Here is a 16774-nt window from a genome sequence, read left to right on the forward strand (position 1 = left end):
CTATTGTGACTGCATGGCAAGCGATTCCTGTCCAAACCTTGGCAAATCTCGTGAACAGCATGCCTCAACGTGTACGTGCTCTCCTGAATGCTCGTGGGGGTTACACGAAGTACTGAACTGTAATTTTACTGTCCGTAATCCCAGTCGTAATTTAACTTTTGTTTTTGTTAAAAACATTTTTGGCTAAAGTGCAAAATAGAGATACTTCTGGAAAACGTACAGAAGTTTAACACAGTACTGTCCATGAATTGAGTTCCATATCAGTTTACATCACTTTCAAGGATCAATTTATTTGTTTCGAAATGTCAAATGTGGTTTTTGTTTCTTTTAAAGGTCACATTAACAAAATCTAGAATAATTTCAACATAATTCCAATGAACTTTTGGTTCTAAGACATCTTGAAAAGTAAGTTCACCCCCACAAAAAAAATATTCCATATTAAATGCCAAGTCTGTATAAAGTCGAACAGTAAAATACGTATGCATGTTGTTTGTATTATACTGTGTTTAGATGTCCATGCTGAGAGAGTTTTACTTCGCAAAATGGCTTGAGCTCAAAGGAAGTAGAAAAAGTCTGAGTCGTTCAGCCGAAGGCGTCATTAAGTAGCCGTACTGCGGCCGAGTAGACGCCTATTCCTTGGCCTACTCAACCATGAAGGTTGCTTCTCCCAACTTGCCTAGCGCTCTAACCTTTGAGCTACTTGGTTTTTTACTCACTTTATCTGATTCAAATTGATATTTTGAGATGTTCAACAGGCACAATGTGTGACAAAGAATCTCGGTGAATGATGGAGGTCGGATTTCCTCGCTGTGTTTCTGATATAACCTGAGGGAGGTCGGATTTCCTCCCTGTGTTTCTGATATAACCTGTATCTGATATAACCTGAGGGAGGTCGGATTTCCTCGCTGTGTTTCTGATATAACCTGATGGAGGTCGGATCTCCTCGCTGTGTTTCTGATATAACCTGATGGAGGTCGGATTTCCTCGCTGTGTTTCTGATATAACCTGAGGGAGGTCGGATTTCTTCGCTGTGTTTCTGATATAACCTGATGGAGGTCGGATTTCCTCGCTGTGTTTCTGATATAACCTGAGGGAGGTCGGATTTCCTCACTGTGTTTCTGATATAACCTGAGGGAGGTCGGATTTCTTCGCTGTGTTTCTGATATAACCTGATGGAGGTCGGATTTCCTCGCTGTGTTTCTGATATAACCTGTTTCTGATATAACCTGAGGGAGGTCGGATTTCCTCGCTGTGTTTCTGATATAACCTGATGGAGGTCGGATTTCTTCACTGTCTTTCTGATTTTTCCTCGCTGTGTTTCTGAAATAACCTGAGGGAGGTCGGATTTCCTCACTGTGTTTCTGATATAACCTGTTTCTGATATAACCTGAGGGAGGTCGGATTTCTTCACTGTTTCTGACATAACCTGAGGGAGGTCGGATTTCCTCGCTGTGTTTCTGATATAACCTGAGCGAGGTCGGATTTCTTCGCTGTGTTTCTGATATAACCTGATGGAGGTCGGATTTCCTCGCTGTGTTTCTGATATAACCTGATGGGGGTCGGATTTCCTCACTGTGTTTCTGATATAACCTGAGGGAGGTCGGATTTCCTCGCTGTGTTTCTGATATAACCTGATGGAGGTCAGATTTCCTCACTGTTTCTGATATAACCTGTTTCTGATATAACCTGAGGGAGGTCGGATTTCCTCACTGTGTTTCTGATATAACCTGATGGAGGTCGGATTTCCTTGCTGTGTTTCTGATATAACCTGATGGAGGTCGGATTTCCTCACTGTGTTTCTGATATAACCTGATGGAGGTCGGATTTCCTCGCTGTGTTTCTGATATAACCTGATGGAGGTCGGATTTCCTCACTGTGTTTCTGATATAACCTGATGGAGGTCGGATTTCCTCGCTGTGTTTCTGATATAACCTGATGGAGGTCGGATTTCCTCGCTGTGTTTCTGATATAACCTGATGGAGGTCGGATTTCCTCGCTGTTTCTGATATAACCTGATGGAGGTCGGATTTCCTCGCTGTGTTTCTGATATAACATGATGGAGGTCAGATTTCCTCATTGTGTTTCTCATATAACCTGAGGGAGGTCGGATTTCCTCGCTGTGTTTCTGATATAACCTGATGGAGGTCGGATTTCCTCAGTGTTTCTGATATAACCTGATGGAGGTCGGATTTCCTCGCTGTGTTTCTGATATAACCTGAGGGAGGTCGGATTTCCTCGCTGTGTTTCTGATATAACCTGATGGAGGTCGGATTTCCTCGCTGTTTCTGATGTAACCTGATGGAGGTCGGATTTCCTCACTGTGTTTCTGATATAACCTGATGGAGGTCGGATTTCCTCGCTGTGTTTCTGATATAACCTGAGGGAGGTCGGATTTCCTCGCTGTGTTTCTGATATAACCTGATGGAGGTCGGATTTCCTCGCTGTTTCTGATGTAACCTGATGGAGGTCAGATTTCCTCACTGTGTTTCTGATATAACCTGAGGGAGGTCGGATTTCCTCGCTGTGTTTCTGATATAACTTGATGGAGGTCGGATTTCCTCACTGTGTTTCTGATATAACCTGATGGAGGTTGGATTTCCTCAGTGTTTCTGATATAACCTGATGGAGGTTGGATTTCCTCTGTGTTTCTGATATAACCTGAGGGGGGTCGGATTTCCTCGCTGTGTTTCTGATATAACCTGATGGAGGTCGGATTTCCTCACTGTTTCTGATATAACCTGATGGAGGTTGGATTTCCTCACTGTTTCTGACATAACCTGAGGGGGGTCGGATTTCCTCGCTGTGTTTCTGATATAACCTGATGGAGGTCGGATTTCCTCACTGTGTTTCTGATATAACCTGATGGAGGTCGGATATCCTCAGTGTTTCTGATATAACCTGATGGAGGTCGGATTTCCTCACTGTGTTTCTGATATAACCTGAGGGGGGTCGGATTTCCTCGCTGTGTTTCTGATATAACCTGATGGAGGTCGGATTTCCTCACTGTGTTTCCGATATAACCTGATGGAGGTCGGATTTCCTCGCTGTGTTTCTGATATAACCTGAGGGAGGTCGGATTTCCTCGCTGTGTTTCTGATATAACCTGAGGGAGGTCGGATTTCTTCGCTGTGTTTCTGATATAACCTGATGGAGGTCGGATTTCCTCGCTGTGTTTCTGATATAACCTGTTTCTGATATAACCTGAGGGAGGTCGGATTTCCTCACTGTTTCTGATATAACCTGATGGAGGTCGGATTTCCTTGCTGTGTTTCTGATATAACCTGATGGAGGTCGGATTTCCTCGCTGTGTTTCTGATATAACCTGATGGAGGTCGGATTTCCTCGCTGTGTTTCTGATATAACCTGATGGAGGTCGGATTTCTTCACTGTGTTTCTGATATAACCTGAGGGAGGTCGGATTTCCTCGCTGTGTTTCTGATATAACCTGATGGAGGTCAGATTTCCTCACTGTGTTTCTGATATAACCTGTTTCTGATATAACCTGAGGGAGGTCGGATTTCCTCACTGTTTCTGATATAACCTGATGGAGGTCGGATTTCCTTGCTGTGTTTCTGATATAACCTGAGGATGTCCGATTTCCTCACTGTGTTTCTGATATAACCTGAGGGAGGTCGGATTTCCTCACTGTGTTTCTGATATAACCTGAGGGAGGTCGGATTTCTTCGCTGTGTTTCTGATATAACCTGATGGAGGTCGGATTTCCTCGCTGTGTTTCTGATATAACCTGATGGAGGTCGGATTTCCTCACTGTGTTTCTGATATAACCTGAGGGAGGTCGGATTTCCTCTCTGTGTTTCTGATATAACCTGATGGAGGTCGGATTTCCTCGCTGTGTTTCTGATATAACCTGATGGAGGTCGGATTTCCTCACTGTGTTTCTGATATAACCTGAGGGAGGTCGGATTTCTTCGCTGTGTTTCTGATATAACCTGAGGGAGGTCGGATTTCCTCGCTGTGTTTCTGATATAACCTGATGGAGGTCGGATTTCCTCACTGTGTTTCTGATATAACCTGAGGGAGGTCGGATTTCTTCGCTGTGTTTCTGATATAACCTGAGGGAGGTCGGATTTCCTCGCTGTGTTTCTGATATAACCTGATGGAGGTCGGATTTCCTCACTGTGTTTCTGATATAACCTGATGGAGGTCGGATTTCCTCGCTGTGTTTCTGATATAACCTGAGGGAGGTCGGATTTCCTCGCTGTGTTTCTGATATAACCTGATGGAGGTCGGATTTCCTCGCTGTTTCTGATGTAACCTGATGGAGGTCGGATTTCCTCACTGTTTCTGATATAACCTGAGGGAGGTCGGATTTCCTCGCTGTGTTTCTGATATAACCTGAGGGGGGTCGGATTTCCTCGCTGTGTTTCTGATATAACCTGATGGAGGTCGGATTTCCTCACTGTTTCTGATATAACCTGATGGAGGTTGGATTTCCTCACTGTTTCTGACATAACCTGAGGGGGGTCGGATTTCCTCGCTGTGTTTCTGATATAACCTGATGGAGGTCGGATTTCCTCACTGTGTTTCTGATATAACCTGATGGAGGTCGGATATCCTCAGTGTTTCTGATATAACCTGATGGAGGTCGGATTTCCTCACTGTGTTTCTGATATAACCTGAGGGGGGTCGGATTTCCTCGCTGTGTTTCTGATATAACCTGATGGAGGTCGGATTTCCTCACTGTGTTTCCGATATAACCTGATGGAGGTCGGATTTCCTCGCTGTGTTTCTGATATAACCTGAGGGAGGTCGGATTTCCTCGCTGTGTTTCTGATATAACCTGAGGGAGGTCGGATTTCTTCGCTGTGTTTCTGATATAACCTGATGGAGGTCGGATTTCCTCGCTGTGTTTCTGATATAACCTGTTTCTGATATAACCTGATGGAGGTCGGATTTCCTCACTGTGTTTCTGATATAACCTGATGGAGGTCGGATTTCCTCAGTGTTTCTGATATAACCTGATGGAGGTCGGATTTCCTCACTGTGTTTCTGATATAACCTGAGGGAGGTCGGATTTCCTCACTGTGTTTCTGACATAACCTGAGGGGGGTCGCATTTCCTCTCTGTGTTTCTGATATAACCTGATGTAGGTCGGATTTCCTCACTGTGTTTCTGATATAACCTGAGGGGGGTCAGATTTCTTCGCTGTGTTTCTGATAAAACCTGATGGAGGTCGGATTTCCTCGCTGTGTTTCTGACATAACCTGAGGGGGGTCGCATTTCCTCGCTGTGTTTCTGATATAACCTGATGGAGGTCGGATTTCCTCGCTGTGTTTCTGATATAACCTGAGGGAGGTCGGATTTCTTCTCTGTGTTTCTGATATAACCTGATGGAGGTCGGATTTCTTCGCTGTGTTTCTGATATAACTTGAGGGAGGTCGGATTTCCTCACTGTGTTTCTGATATAACCTGAGGGAGGTCGGATTTCCTCACTGTTTCTGATATAACCTGAGGGAGGTCGGATTTCTTCGCTGTGTTTCTGATATAACCTGAGGCTGGTCGGATTTCCTCACTGTTTCTGATATAACCTGAGGGAGGTCGGATTTCTTCGCTGTGTTTCTGATATAACCTGATGGAGGTCGGATTTCCTCGCTGTGTTTCTGATATAACCTGAGGGAGGTCGGATTTCTTCGCTGTGTTTCTGATATAACCTGATGGAGGTCGGATTTCTTCACTGTGTTTCTGATTTTTCCTCACTGTGTTTCTGATATAACCTGTTTCTGATATAACCTGAGGGAGGTCGGATTTCCTCACTGTGTTTCTGATATAACCTGATGGAGGTCGGATTTCCTCGCTGTGTTTCTGATATAACCTGAGGGAGGTCGGATTTCTTCACTGTTTCTGACATAACCTGAGGGAGGTCGGATTTCCTCGCTGTGTTTCTGATATAACCTGAGCGAGGTCGGATTTCTTCGCTGTGTTTCTGATATAACCTGATGGAGGTCGGATTTCCTCGCTGTGTTTCTGATATAACCTGATGGGGGTCGGATTTCCTCACTGTGTTTCTGATATAACCTGAGGGAGGTCGGATTTCCTCGCTGTGTTTCTGATATAACCTGATGGAGGTCAGATTTCCTCACTGTGTTTCTGATATAACCTGTTTCTGATATAACCTGAGGGAGGTCGGATTTCCTCACTGTGTTTCTGATATAACCTGATGGAGGTCGGATTTCCTTGCTGTGTTTCTGATATAACCTGAGGGGGATCAGATTTCTTCGCTGTGTTTCTGATAAAACCTGATGGAGGTCGGATTTCCTCACTGTGTTTCTGATATAACCTGATGGAGGTCGGATTTCCTCGCTGTGTTTCTGATATAACCTGATGGAGGTCGGATTTCCTCGCTGTGTTTCTGATATAACCTGATGGAGGTCGGATTTCCTCGCTGTTTCTGATATAACCTGATGGAGGTCGGATTTCCTCGCTGTGTTTCTGATATAACATGATGGAGGTCAGATTTCCTCATTGTGTTTCTGATATAACCTGAGGGAGGTCGGATTTCCTCGCTGTGTTTCTGATATAACCTGATGGAGGTCGGATTTCCTCGCTGTGTTTCTGATATAACCTGATGGAGGTCGGATTTCCTCACTGTGTTTCTGATATAACCTGATGGAGGTCGGATTTCCTCGCTGTGTTTCTGATATAACCTGAGGGAGGTCAGATTTCCTCGCTGTGTTTCTGATATAACCTGATGGAGGTCGGATTTCCTCGCTGTTTCTGATGTAACCTGATGGAGGTCGGATTTCCTCAGTGTTTCTGATATAACCTGAGGGAGGTCGGATTTCCTCGCTGTGTTTCTGATATAACCTGATGGAGGTCGGATTTCCTCACTGTGTTTCTGATATAACCTGATGGAGGTCGGATTTCCTCAGTGTTTCTGATATAACCTGATGGAGGTTGGATTTCCTCTGTGTTTCTGATATAACCTGAGGGGGGTCGGATTTCCTCGCTGTGTTTCTGATATAACCTGATGGAGGTCGGATTTCCTCACTGTGTTTCTGATATAACCTGATGGAGGTTGGATTTCCTCACTGTTTCTGACATAACCTGAGGGGGGTCGGATTTCCTCGCTGTGTTTCTGATATAACCTGATGGAGGTCGGATTTCCTCACTGTGTTTCTGATATAACCTGATGGAGGTCGGATTTCCTCAGTGTTTCTGATATAACCTGATGGAGGTCGGATTTCCTCAGTGTTTCTGATATAACCTGAGGGGGGTCGGATTTCCTCGCTGTGTTTCTGATATAACCTGATGGAGGTCGGATTTCCTCACTGTGTTTCCGATATAACCTGATGGAGGTCGGATTTCCTCGCTGTGTTTCTGATATAACCTGAGGGAGGTCGGATTTCCTCGCTGTGTTTCTGATATAACCTGAGGGAGGTCGGATTTCTTCGCTGTGTTTCTGATATAACCTGATGGAGATCGGATTTCCTCGCTGTGTTTCTGATATAACCTGTTTCTGATATAACCTGATGGAGGTCGGATTTCCTCACTGTGTTTCTGATATAACCTGATGGAGGTCGGATTTCCTCAGTGTTTCTGATATAACCTGATGGAGGTCGGATTTCCTCACTGTGTTTCTGATATAACCTGAGGGAGGTCGGATTTCCTCGCTGTGTTTCTGATATAACCTGAGGGAGGTCGGATTTCTTCGCTGTGTTTCTGATATAACCTGATGGAGGTCGGATTTCCTCGCTGTGTTTCTGATATAACCTGAGGGAGGTCGGATTTCTTCGCTGTGTTTCTGATATAACCTGATGGAGGTCGGATTTCCTCGCTGTGTTTCTGATATAACCTGTTTCTGATATAACCTGATGGAGGTCGGATTTCCTCACTGTGTTTCTGATATAACCTGATGTAGGTCGGATTTCCTCACTGTGTTTCTGATATAACCTGAGGGGGGTCAGATTTCTTCGCTGTGTTTCTGATAAAACCTGATGGAGGTCGGATTTCCTCGCTGTGTTTCTGACATAACCTGAGGGGGGTCGCATTTCCTCGCTGTGTTTCTGATATAACCTGAGGGGGGTCAGATTTCTTCGCTGTGTTTCTGATAAAACCTGATGGAGGTCGCATTTCCTCGCTGTGTTTCTGATATAACCTGATGTAGGTCGGATTTCCTCACTGTGTTTCTGATATAACCTGAGGGGGGTCGGATTTCTTCACTGTTTCTGATTTTCCTCGCTGTGTTTCTGATATAACCTGAGGGAGGTCGGATTTCCTCAGTGTTTCTGATATAACTTGAGGGAGGTCGGATTTCCTCGCTGTGTTTCTGATGTAACCTGTTTCTCATATAACCTGAGGGAGGTCGGATTTCCTCTCTGTGTTTCTGATATAACCTGAGGGAGGCCGGATTTCTTCACTGTTTCTGATTTTCCTCGCTGTGTTTCTGATATAACCTGAGGGAGGTCGGATTTCCTCGCTGTGTTTCTGATATAACCTGAGGGAGGCCGGATTTCTTCACTGTGTTTCTGATTTTCCTCGCTGTGTTTCTGATATAACTTGAGGGAGGTCGGATTTCCTCGCTGTGTTTCTGATGTAACCTGATGGAGGTCGTATTTCCTCGCTGTGTTTCTGATATAACCTGATGGAGATCGGATTTCCTCACTGTTTCTGATACAACCTGATGGGGGTCGGATTTCCTCACTGTGTTTCTGATATAACCTGAGGGAGGTCGGATTTCCTCGCTGTGTTTCTGATATAACCTGATGGAGGTCAGATTTCCTCACTGTGTTTCTGATATAACCTGTTTCTGATATAACCTGAGGGAGGTCGGATTTCCTCACTGTTTCTGATATAACCTGATGGAGGTCGGATTTCCTTGCTGTGTTTCTGATATAACCTGATGGAGGTCGGATTTCCTCACTGTGTTTCTAATATAACCTGATGGAGGTCGGATTTCCTCGCTGTGTTTCTGATATAACCTGATGGAGGTCGGATTTCCTCGCTGTGTTTCTGATATAACATGATGGAGGTCGGATTTCCTCATTGTGTTTCTGATATAACCTCATGGAGGTCGGATTTCCTCACTGTGTTTCTAATATAACCTGATGGAGGTCGGATTTCCTCACTGTGTTTCTAATATAACCTGATGGAGGTCGGATTTCCTCGCTGTGTTTCTGATATAACCTGATGGAGGTCGGATTTCCTCGCTGTGTTTCTGATATAACCTGATGGAGGTCAGATTTCCTCACTGTGTTTCTGATATAACCTGTTTCTGATATAACCTGAGGGAGGTCGGATTTCCTCACTGTTTCTGATATAACCTGATGGAGGTCGGATTTCCTTGCTGTGTTTCTGATATAACCTGATGGAGGTCGGATTTCCTCACTGTGTTTCTAATATAACCTGATGGAGGTCGGATTTCCTCGCTGTGTTTCTGATATAACCTGATGGAGGTCGGATTTCCTCGCTGTGTTTCTGATATAACATGATGGAGGTCGGATTTCCTCATTGTGTTTCTGATATAACCTCATGGAGGTCGGATTTCCTCACTGTGTTTCTGATATAACCTGATGGAGGTCGGATTTCCTCGCTGTGTTTCTGATATAACCTGAGGGGGGTCGGATTTCTTCGCTGTGTTTCTGATATAACCTGATGGAGGTCGGATTTCCTCACTGTGTTTCTGATATAACCTGAGGGAGGTCGGATTTCCTCGCTGTGTTCCTGATATAACCTGATGGAGGTCGGATTTCCTCGCTGTGTTTCTGATATAACCTGAGGGAGGTCGGATTTCCTCACTGTGTTTCTGATATAACCTGAGGGAGGTCGGATTTCTTCGCTGTGTTTCTGATATAACCTGATGGAGGTCGGATTTCCTCGCTGTGTTTCTGATATAACCTGAGGGAGGTCGGATTTCTTCTCTGTGTTTCTGATATAACCTGATGGAGGTCGGATTTCCTCGCTGTGTTTCTGATATAACCTGAGGGAGGTCGGATTTCCTCACTGTTTCTGATATAACCTGAGGGAGGTCGGATTTCTTCGCTGTGTTTCTGATATAACCTGAGGGAGGTCGGATTTCCTCACTGTGTTTCTGATATAACCTGAGGGAGGTCGGATTTCTTCGCTGTGTTTCTGATATAACCTGATGGAGGTCAGATTTCCTCGCTGTGTTTCTGATATAACCTGAGGGAGGTCGGATTTCTTCGCTGTGTTTCTGATATAACCTGATGGAGGTCGGATTTCTTCACTGTGTTTCTGATTTTTCCTCACTGTGTTTCTGATATAACCTGTTTCTGATATAACCTGAGGGAGGTCGGATTTCCTCACTGTGTTTCTGATATAACCTGATGGAGGTCGGATTTCCTCGCTGTGTTTCTGATATAACCTGTTTCTGATATAACCTGAGGGAGGTCGGATTTCCTCACTGTTTCTGACATAACCTGAGGGAGGTCGGATTTCCTCGCTGTGTTCCTGATATAACCTGATGGAGGTCGGATTTCCTTGCTGTGTTTCTGATATAACCTGAGGGAGGTCGGATTTCCTCACTGTGTTTCTGATATAACCTGAGCGAGGTCGGATTTCTTCGCTGTGTTCCTGATATAACCTGATGGAGGTCGGATTTCCTTGCTGTGTTTCTGATATAACCTGAGGGAGGTCGGATTTCCTCACTGTGTTTCTGATATAACCTGATGGAGGTCGGATTTCCTCGCTGTGTTTCTGATATAACCTGATGGAGGTCGGATTTCCTCGCTGTGTTTCTGATATAACCTGAGGATGTCCGATTTCCTCACTGTGTTTCTGATATAACCTGATGGAGGTCGGATTTCCTCACTGTGTTTCCGATATAACCTGATGGAGGTCGGATTTCCTCGCTGTGTTTCTGATATAACCTGAGGGAGGTCGGATTTCCTCGCTGTGTTTCTGATATAACCTGAGGGAGGTCGGATTTCTTCGCTGTGTTTCTGATATAACCTGATGGAGATCGGATTTCCTCGCTGTGTTTCTGATATAACCTGTTTCTGATATAACCTGATGGAGGTCGGATTTCCTCACTGTGTTTCTGATATAACCTGATGGAGGTCGGATTTCCTCAGTGTTTCTGATATAACCTGATGGAGGTCGGATTTCCTCAGTGTTTCTGATATAACCTGAGGGAGGTCGGAAATTCCTCACTGTGTTTCTGATATAACCTGAGGGAGGTCGGATTTCTTCGCTGTGTTTCTGATATAACCTGATGGAGGTCGGATTTCCTCGCTGTGTTTCTGATATAACCTGAGGGAGGTCGGATTTCTTCGCTGTGTTTCTGATATAACCTGATGGAGGTCGGATTTCCTCGCTGTGTTTCTGATATAACCTGTTTCTGATATAACCTGATGGAGGTCGGATTTCCTCGCTGTGTTTCTGATATAACCTGATGGAGGTCGGATTTCTTCACTCTGTTTCTGATTTTTCCTCGCAGTGTTTCTGATATAACCTGTTTCTGATATAACCTGAGGGAGGTCGGATTTCCTCACTGTGTTTCTGATATAACCTGATGGAGGTCGGATTTCCTCGCTGTGTTTCTGATATAACCTGTTTCTGATATAACCTGAGGGAGGTCGGATTTCCTCGCTGTGTTTCTGATATAACCTGATGGAGGTCGGATTTCCTCGCTGTGTTTCTGATATAACCTGATGGAGGTCGGATTTCCTCGCTGTGTTTCTGATATAACCTGAGGGAGGTCGGATTTCCTCGCTGGGTTTCTGATGTAACCTGATGGAGGTCAGATTTCCTCGCTGTGTTTCTGATATAACCCGTTTCTGATATAACCTGAGGGAGGTCGGATTTCCTCACTGTGTTTCTGATATAACCTGAGGGATGTCGGATTTCCTCGCTTTGTTTCTGATATAACCTGAGGGAGGTCGGATTTCTTCGCTGTGTTTCTGATGTAACCTGATGGAGGTCAGATTTCCTCGCTGTGTTTCTGATATAACCTGAGGGAGGTCGGATTTCCTCACTGTGTTTCTGATATAACCTGAGGGATGTCGGATTTCCTCGCTTTGTTTCTGATATAACCTGAGGGAGGTCGGATTTCCTCGCTGTGTTTCTGATGTAACCTGATGGAGGTCAGATTTCCTCGCTGTGTTTCTGATATAACCTGTTTCTGATATAACCTGAGGGAGGTCGGATTTCCTCACTGTGTTTCTGATATAACCTGAGGGAGGTCGGATTTCCTCGCTGTGTTTCTGATATAACCTGAGGGAGGTCGGATTTCTTCGCTGTGTTTCTGATATAACCTGAGGGAGGTCGGATTTCCTCGCTGTGTTTCTGATATAACCTGATGGAGGTCGGATTTCCTCACTGTGTTTCTGATATAACCTGATGGAGGTCGGATTTCCTCGCTGTGTTTCTGATATAACCTGATGGAGGTCGGATTTCCTCACTGTGTTTCTGATATAACCTGATGGAGGTCGGATTTCCTCACTGTGTTTCTGATATAACCTGATGGAGGTCGGATTTCCTCACTGTGTTTCTGATATAACCTGAGGGAGGTCGGATTTCCTCGCTGTGTTTCTGATATAACCTGATGGAGGTCGGATTTCCTCGCTGTGTTTCTGATATAACCTGAGGGAGGTCGGATTTCCTCGCTGTGTTTCTGATATAACCTGAGGGAGGTCGGATTTCTTCGCTGTGTTTCTGATATAACCTGATGGAGGTCGGATTTCTTCGCTGTGTTTCTGATATAACCTGAGGGAGGTCGGATTTCCTCGCTGTGTTTCTGATATAACCTGATGGAGGTCGGATTTCCTCACTGTGTTTCTGATATAACCGGATGGAGGTCGGATTTCCTCGCTGTGTTTCTGATATAACCTGATGGAGGTCGGATTTCCTCACTGTGTTTCTGATATAACCTGATGGAGGTCGGATTTCCTCACTGTGTTTCTGATATAACCTGATGGAGGTCGGATTTCCTCACTGTGTTTCTGATATAACCTGAGGGAGGTCGGATTTCCTCGCTGTGTTTCTGATATAACCTGATGGAGGTCGGATTTCCTCGCTGTGTTTCTGATATAACCTGATGGAGGTCGGATTTCTTCACTGTGTTTCTGATATAACCTGAGGGAGGTCGGATTTCCTCACTGTGTTTCTGATATAACCTGAGGGAGGTCTGATTTCCTCGCTGTATTTCTGATATAACCTGATGGACGGATTTCCTCGTTGTGTTTCTGATATAACCTGTTTCTGATATAACCTGATGGAGGTCGTCTTTCCTTGCTGTGTTTCCGATATAACCTGATGGAGGTCGGATTTCCTCGCTGTGTTTCTGATATAACTTGATATCCCATCTGATATAACCCCCAATATAACCAGTTTCTGACTGACCTGTGCTCTCCCACATACTGTGCAGCTGTTTTTGCCGACTTCACTTGGTCTGCTCCCCCGGGAAGCTATTCTGTTGGGTCTTCATCACCAACAAACATGCTTTTCACTCCCAGTCCAGCTGGCACACCGCTAGCTGCACTTTTTGTAAAGTTTTGGGTGCTGAGCTACTGGAAATTGCAAATTCGGAAGAAACCAATATTTTCCTGTATTTACTTTTGACAGGTTCTTCAAACTCTGAAGAATAGTCGGAAATTCTCAAGAAAAATGGCAGAAGGTGCTACAACCAATGGTGCTGGCAGAGCACAACTACGCCAACATCGCGATTCCTCTTCACGGACAGCCTCTGTTGATGATAGGAGCTCGAACTATTGGCAGCCAAACGATCATAGAAGATTATCTACCCAAGGACGTCTGCTCAAGGTGTTTCACCATTTTGATGAGCCCTTAATGAAGAGCTACAGCACAGTCCGCTATCGAGAACAGAGTAGCGTGTTGGTAAGTTTCTTTTTTACCCATCATCAGAGATTATAAAGATTATAAATATGTTATTACATTTATTGAATATGCTTGCTGTGTTGCTGAAAAATATGAATCCGTTCTTCTGATCCCTTTGACGTGCCTACCATCTCCTCGGACATGCAAACCCCATGCTGGTGCGAGCAGCGGAATAAGAACCGGATATCTAGTGAAATGTAACATGCACAGTTGTTAGCCAGAAGGAGTAAAGTGTGACTGTTTCATGCCATTTCTCAATGCTAAAACCCGACGAGTCAAAATAAGGGCCTGCAGTTGGTTAACCACACGTCCAGCTTGATGCCAATGCTACAAGGTTACCATGTACAGTATAGTCTAATGGTAAGCAATGTGTGGGTAAAATCACATAGTTATTTGCCTCTCATGTATCCCGTGTATACATTCTGACTGATGGGTAGCTGTAGATCTAAAGATGTCCAAAATCCTATTTCAGATCCACACACTGGGATAATAGCAGGCCTTGATTCTGGAACTACATTGATCACTTGATCAATGTTGATGCGCTGAAGACCAACATTAGTTTATTAATTGAGCATATGTATACATGAAGCTATAGTTCTATATTTATACCTGCCAAGTTAAATTATGCCTTGTTATTTCATGGAAACCCGGCTGGAGTCGGAATCTTGGGATCTCGGACAAGATTTTCTGGGGTTCCCAAATGAACAGGGTCTGGATCGATGGATCTCACTGGGCAGGTGCTGTTAGTTCCTGATGATGAATATAAGTTATTCTGAAGGTGAACTTACAAAAGTAGCAAACACTTTGGATGGATTTGATATGACTCTCTGACCTCGAGTAATATTACCCAAGAGAGAATGTCGCTTCCTTCCATTGGAATCATTCTAATTGCTTCAGCCATTATTGTACTGGGCAGGATGACATTTATCAACAATTCTGAAGATTAACAAATTGGCGATTTTGCGATCTCTCATTTTGGTACTTTAGAGATGGATTCTGCCATGTTTTACATTCTCGTTACCTCTGCCACCGAAGGTGGACGAGGTTATGTTTTCACCCCGATCTGTTGTGTCTCTGAGCAGGATATCCCAAAAAGTTGTGGACGGATGTGGAAGAAATTTGGTAAACAGATTGGATGTGTGACAAGGAAGAATTGGTTCAATTTTTGTGAAGATCCAGATCCAACTATTTTAAAGTGATTCTTCACCATTGAGCGATAGAGCTAAAAACGATATATAACAAGATGTCTCAAAAATATATGGACGAGTTAGGACAAAAGTTGGTGGATGAGTTGGGTAGGTGACAAGAACAAGCCGATTCAGTTTTGGTTCAGGTCCGAATCCAGATACGGCCTAGCTGGGAGATACAAAGCGTAAACTGTTCAGCCTGGCAGAGTTATGCGCTCTACCGAGTGCCCTTCTAGTTAGTTAGGAAAACGTTCGAGAATATTAAAAAGGTATGGCTGTTAAATGCTTATGACTTCACTGTATAGTAGTTTTTAAACATGTCCTTTTGTGCACTTTTTAATGGGCGGCCATTTTTTTCCCCGTGCCATCCCGACATATGGAGTACAACCATACTCCATGTGATGAGGATGAGGAACAAGTTCGATCTCTGGTTTTTTGTATAAATGGTTGAGGCTTGTAGAAGAGCTAGAGCAGATTGGGCGAACAAAATGGGAAGGGGGAAAAACCAACAGCAGAGTAGAAGTCAGAGTAGGATCAAGGGGAACAAGAAAGGGAACTAGAAATCAAGGGGAACAAGATTCACTTCGAAAAACAATTCACGATCAAGAAAAAATACGATTCACAAATCCAGGTCGACTGCTCACCTCCACTTACTTGTTACTATTTTCTTCTGTTTGTGCAACTTCCTTCCTGATGCTGTTCAATCCTACTCTTCCCTCCAGGGAAAGGTGTGCACCACCATCTCTCGTAATACTCAGTCCATACCAACAATCTTGATTACCTCCATGAACCCTTCCGTACTGAGGCCTATGACAGTATGACAGGTTACTGTGTTCCCTTCCCTACACTCTCTCTTCTTTTCCTGTTTATTCATTCCCTTGCTTGTTTCCCCACTGTCAATATATTGCTTTTTTTTTTCACCCTCCGCCATCTTGCTTTTCCATGAGTTTCCATCTTGTATTAAAGATTGGACCTTAGCCATGGTGAAGTCGTATAGATGGGTCGTATAGATGCCGCCAAAGAAGCCCGCAGAAAGCGTAAGGAACGCGAGCGGCAACCGGTGCCTGCTGACTCTAAATGGATTTGTACAACTTGTGGACGCCGATGCAAATCGGCACTCGGACTGTATAGCCACAAGCGGTTCACAAGAATTGAACACCAACGCCGTAACGGCGGGGCGACATGATGATGAGCCATGGTGATGTTGTGGCGGGCACAAGGGCCAATAACTCCGCGCACCAGTGGGTGGCGCGAGCGTCCAGGCGGGGAACGAAAGCACATGCCCGCCTTTCGACCGATCGGCCACGCCCGGGGTCCAGGTGTGACCTCGGGACATATATGCGGGCTCTAAGCTCGAGCCCGCCCAGTGCTGAAGTACGAGCTTTGAATAAAGACTCTTTGTTTTACCAACGCGTTGTGGCCTACCTCTCTGGCAATCGAGTCGTGTGTGTGCAGCACCACAATGAAACCGTTTTACTAGTGCTCACCTGCTCACCTGCATGTGGTATAATGGGTCTCGTTTCTCTAAAAAATTGTGAGTTCATTTTATTTTCCCATTTGTACCGGTGTGGATGTGCGGTTTCTACAGGAAGTTGTGGAATCACTACTGGAGGGACGAAGTTTGCAGGTGTGGCAATCGTGCTTTGCGATTTCTATCAGACACGTGCCCACAGGTCACGTGTACTGGCTTACTTCTTCCTGGCGGATGCAAATCGCTCGAGATACGTACGAGTGCAAACATCCAGCTGATGAGTGGAGGTAAGCAGGTGAAA

The 16774-nt window shown here is 44.8% G+C and overlaps 1 protein-coding gene across 3 annotated transcripts in view; it reads left to right on the forward strand.

Annotated features, from left to right (window-relative positions):
* The window catches only part of LOC137436762 (focal adhesion kinase 1), a 112465-nt gene that overhangs the window by 27037 nt on the left and 68654 nt on the right, over positions 1–16774 (forward strand). For all 3 annotated transcript variants that reach the window (XM_078786760.1, XM_078786758.1, XM_078786759.1), the window contains exons 2-3: positions 13543–13815; positions 16591–16760. Coding sequence is in view for 2 of the 3 variants with exons in the window: in XM_078786758.1 (XP_078642884.1) it covers positions 13585–13815; positions 16591–16760 (401 nt within the window). In the remaining variant the exon portion in view is untranslated. The remainder of the gene's footprint in view (positions 1–13542; positions 13816–16590; positions 16761–16774) is intronic.

This window comes from Myxine glutinosa, chromosome 11, assembly GCF_964187855.1.
Source record: "Myxine glutinosa chromosome 11, kmMyxGlut1.1, whole genome shotgun sequence".
NCBI classification, from domain to species: Eukaryota; Metazoa; Chordata; class Myxini; order Myxiniformes; family Myxinidae; genus Myxine; species Myxine glutinosa.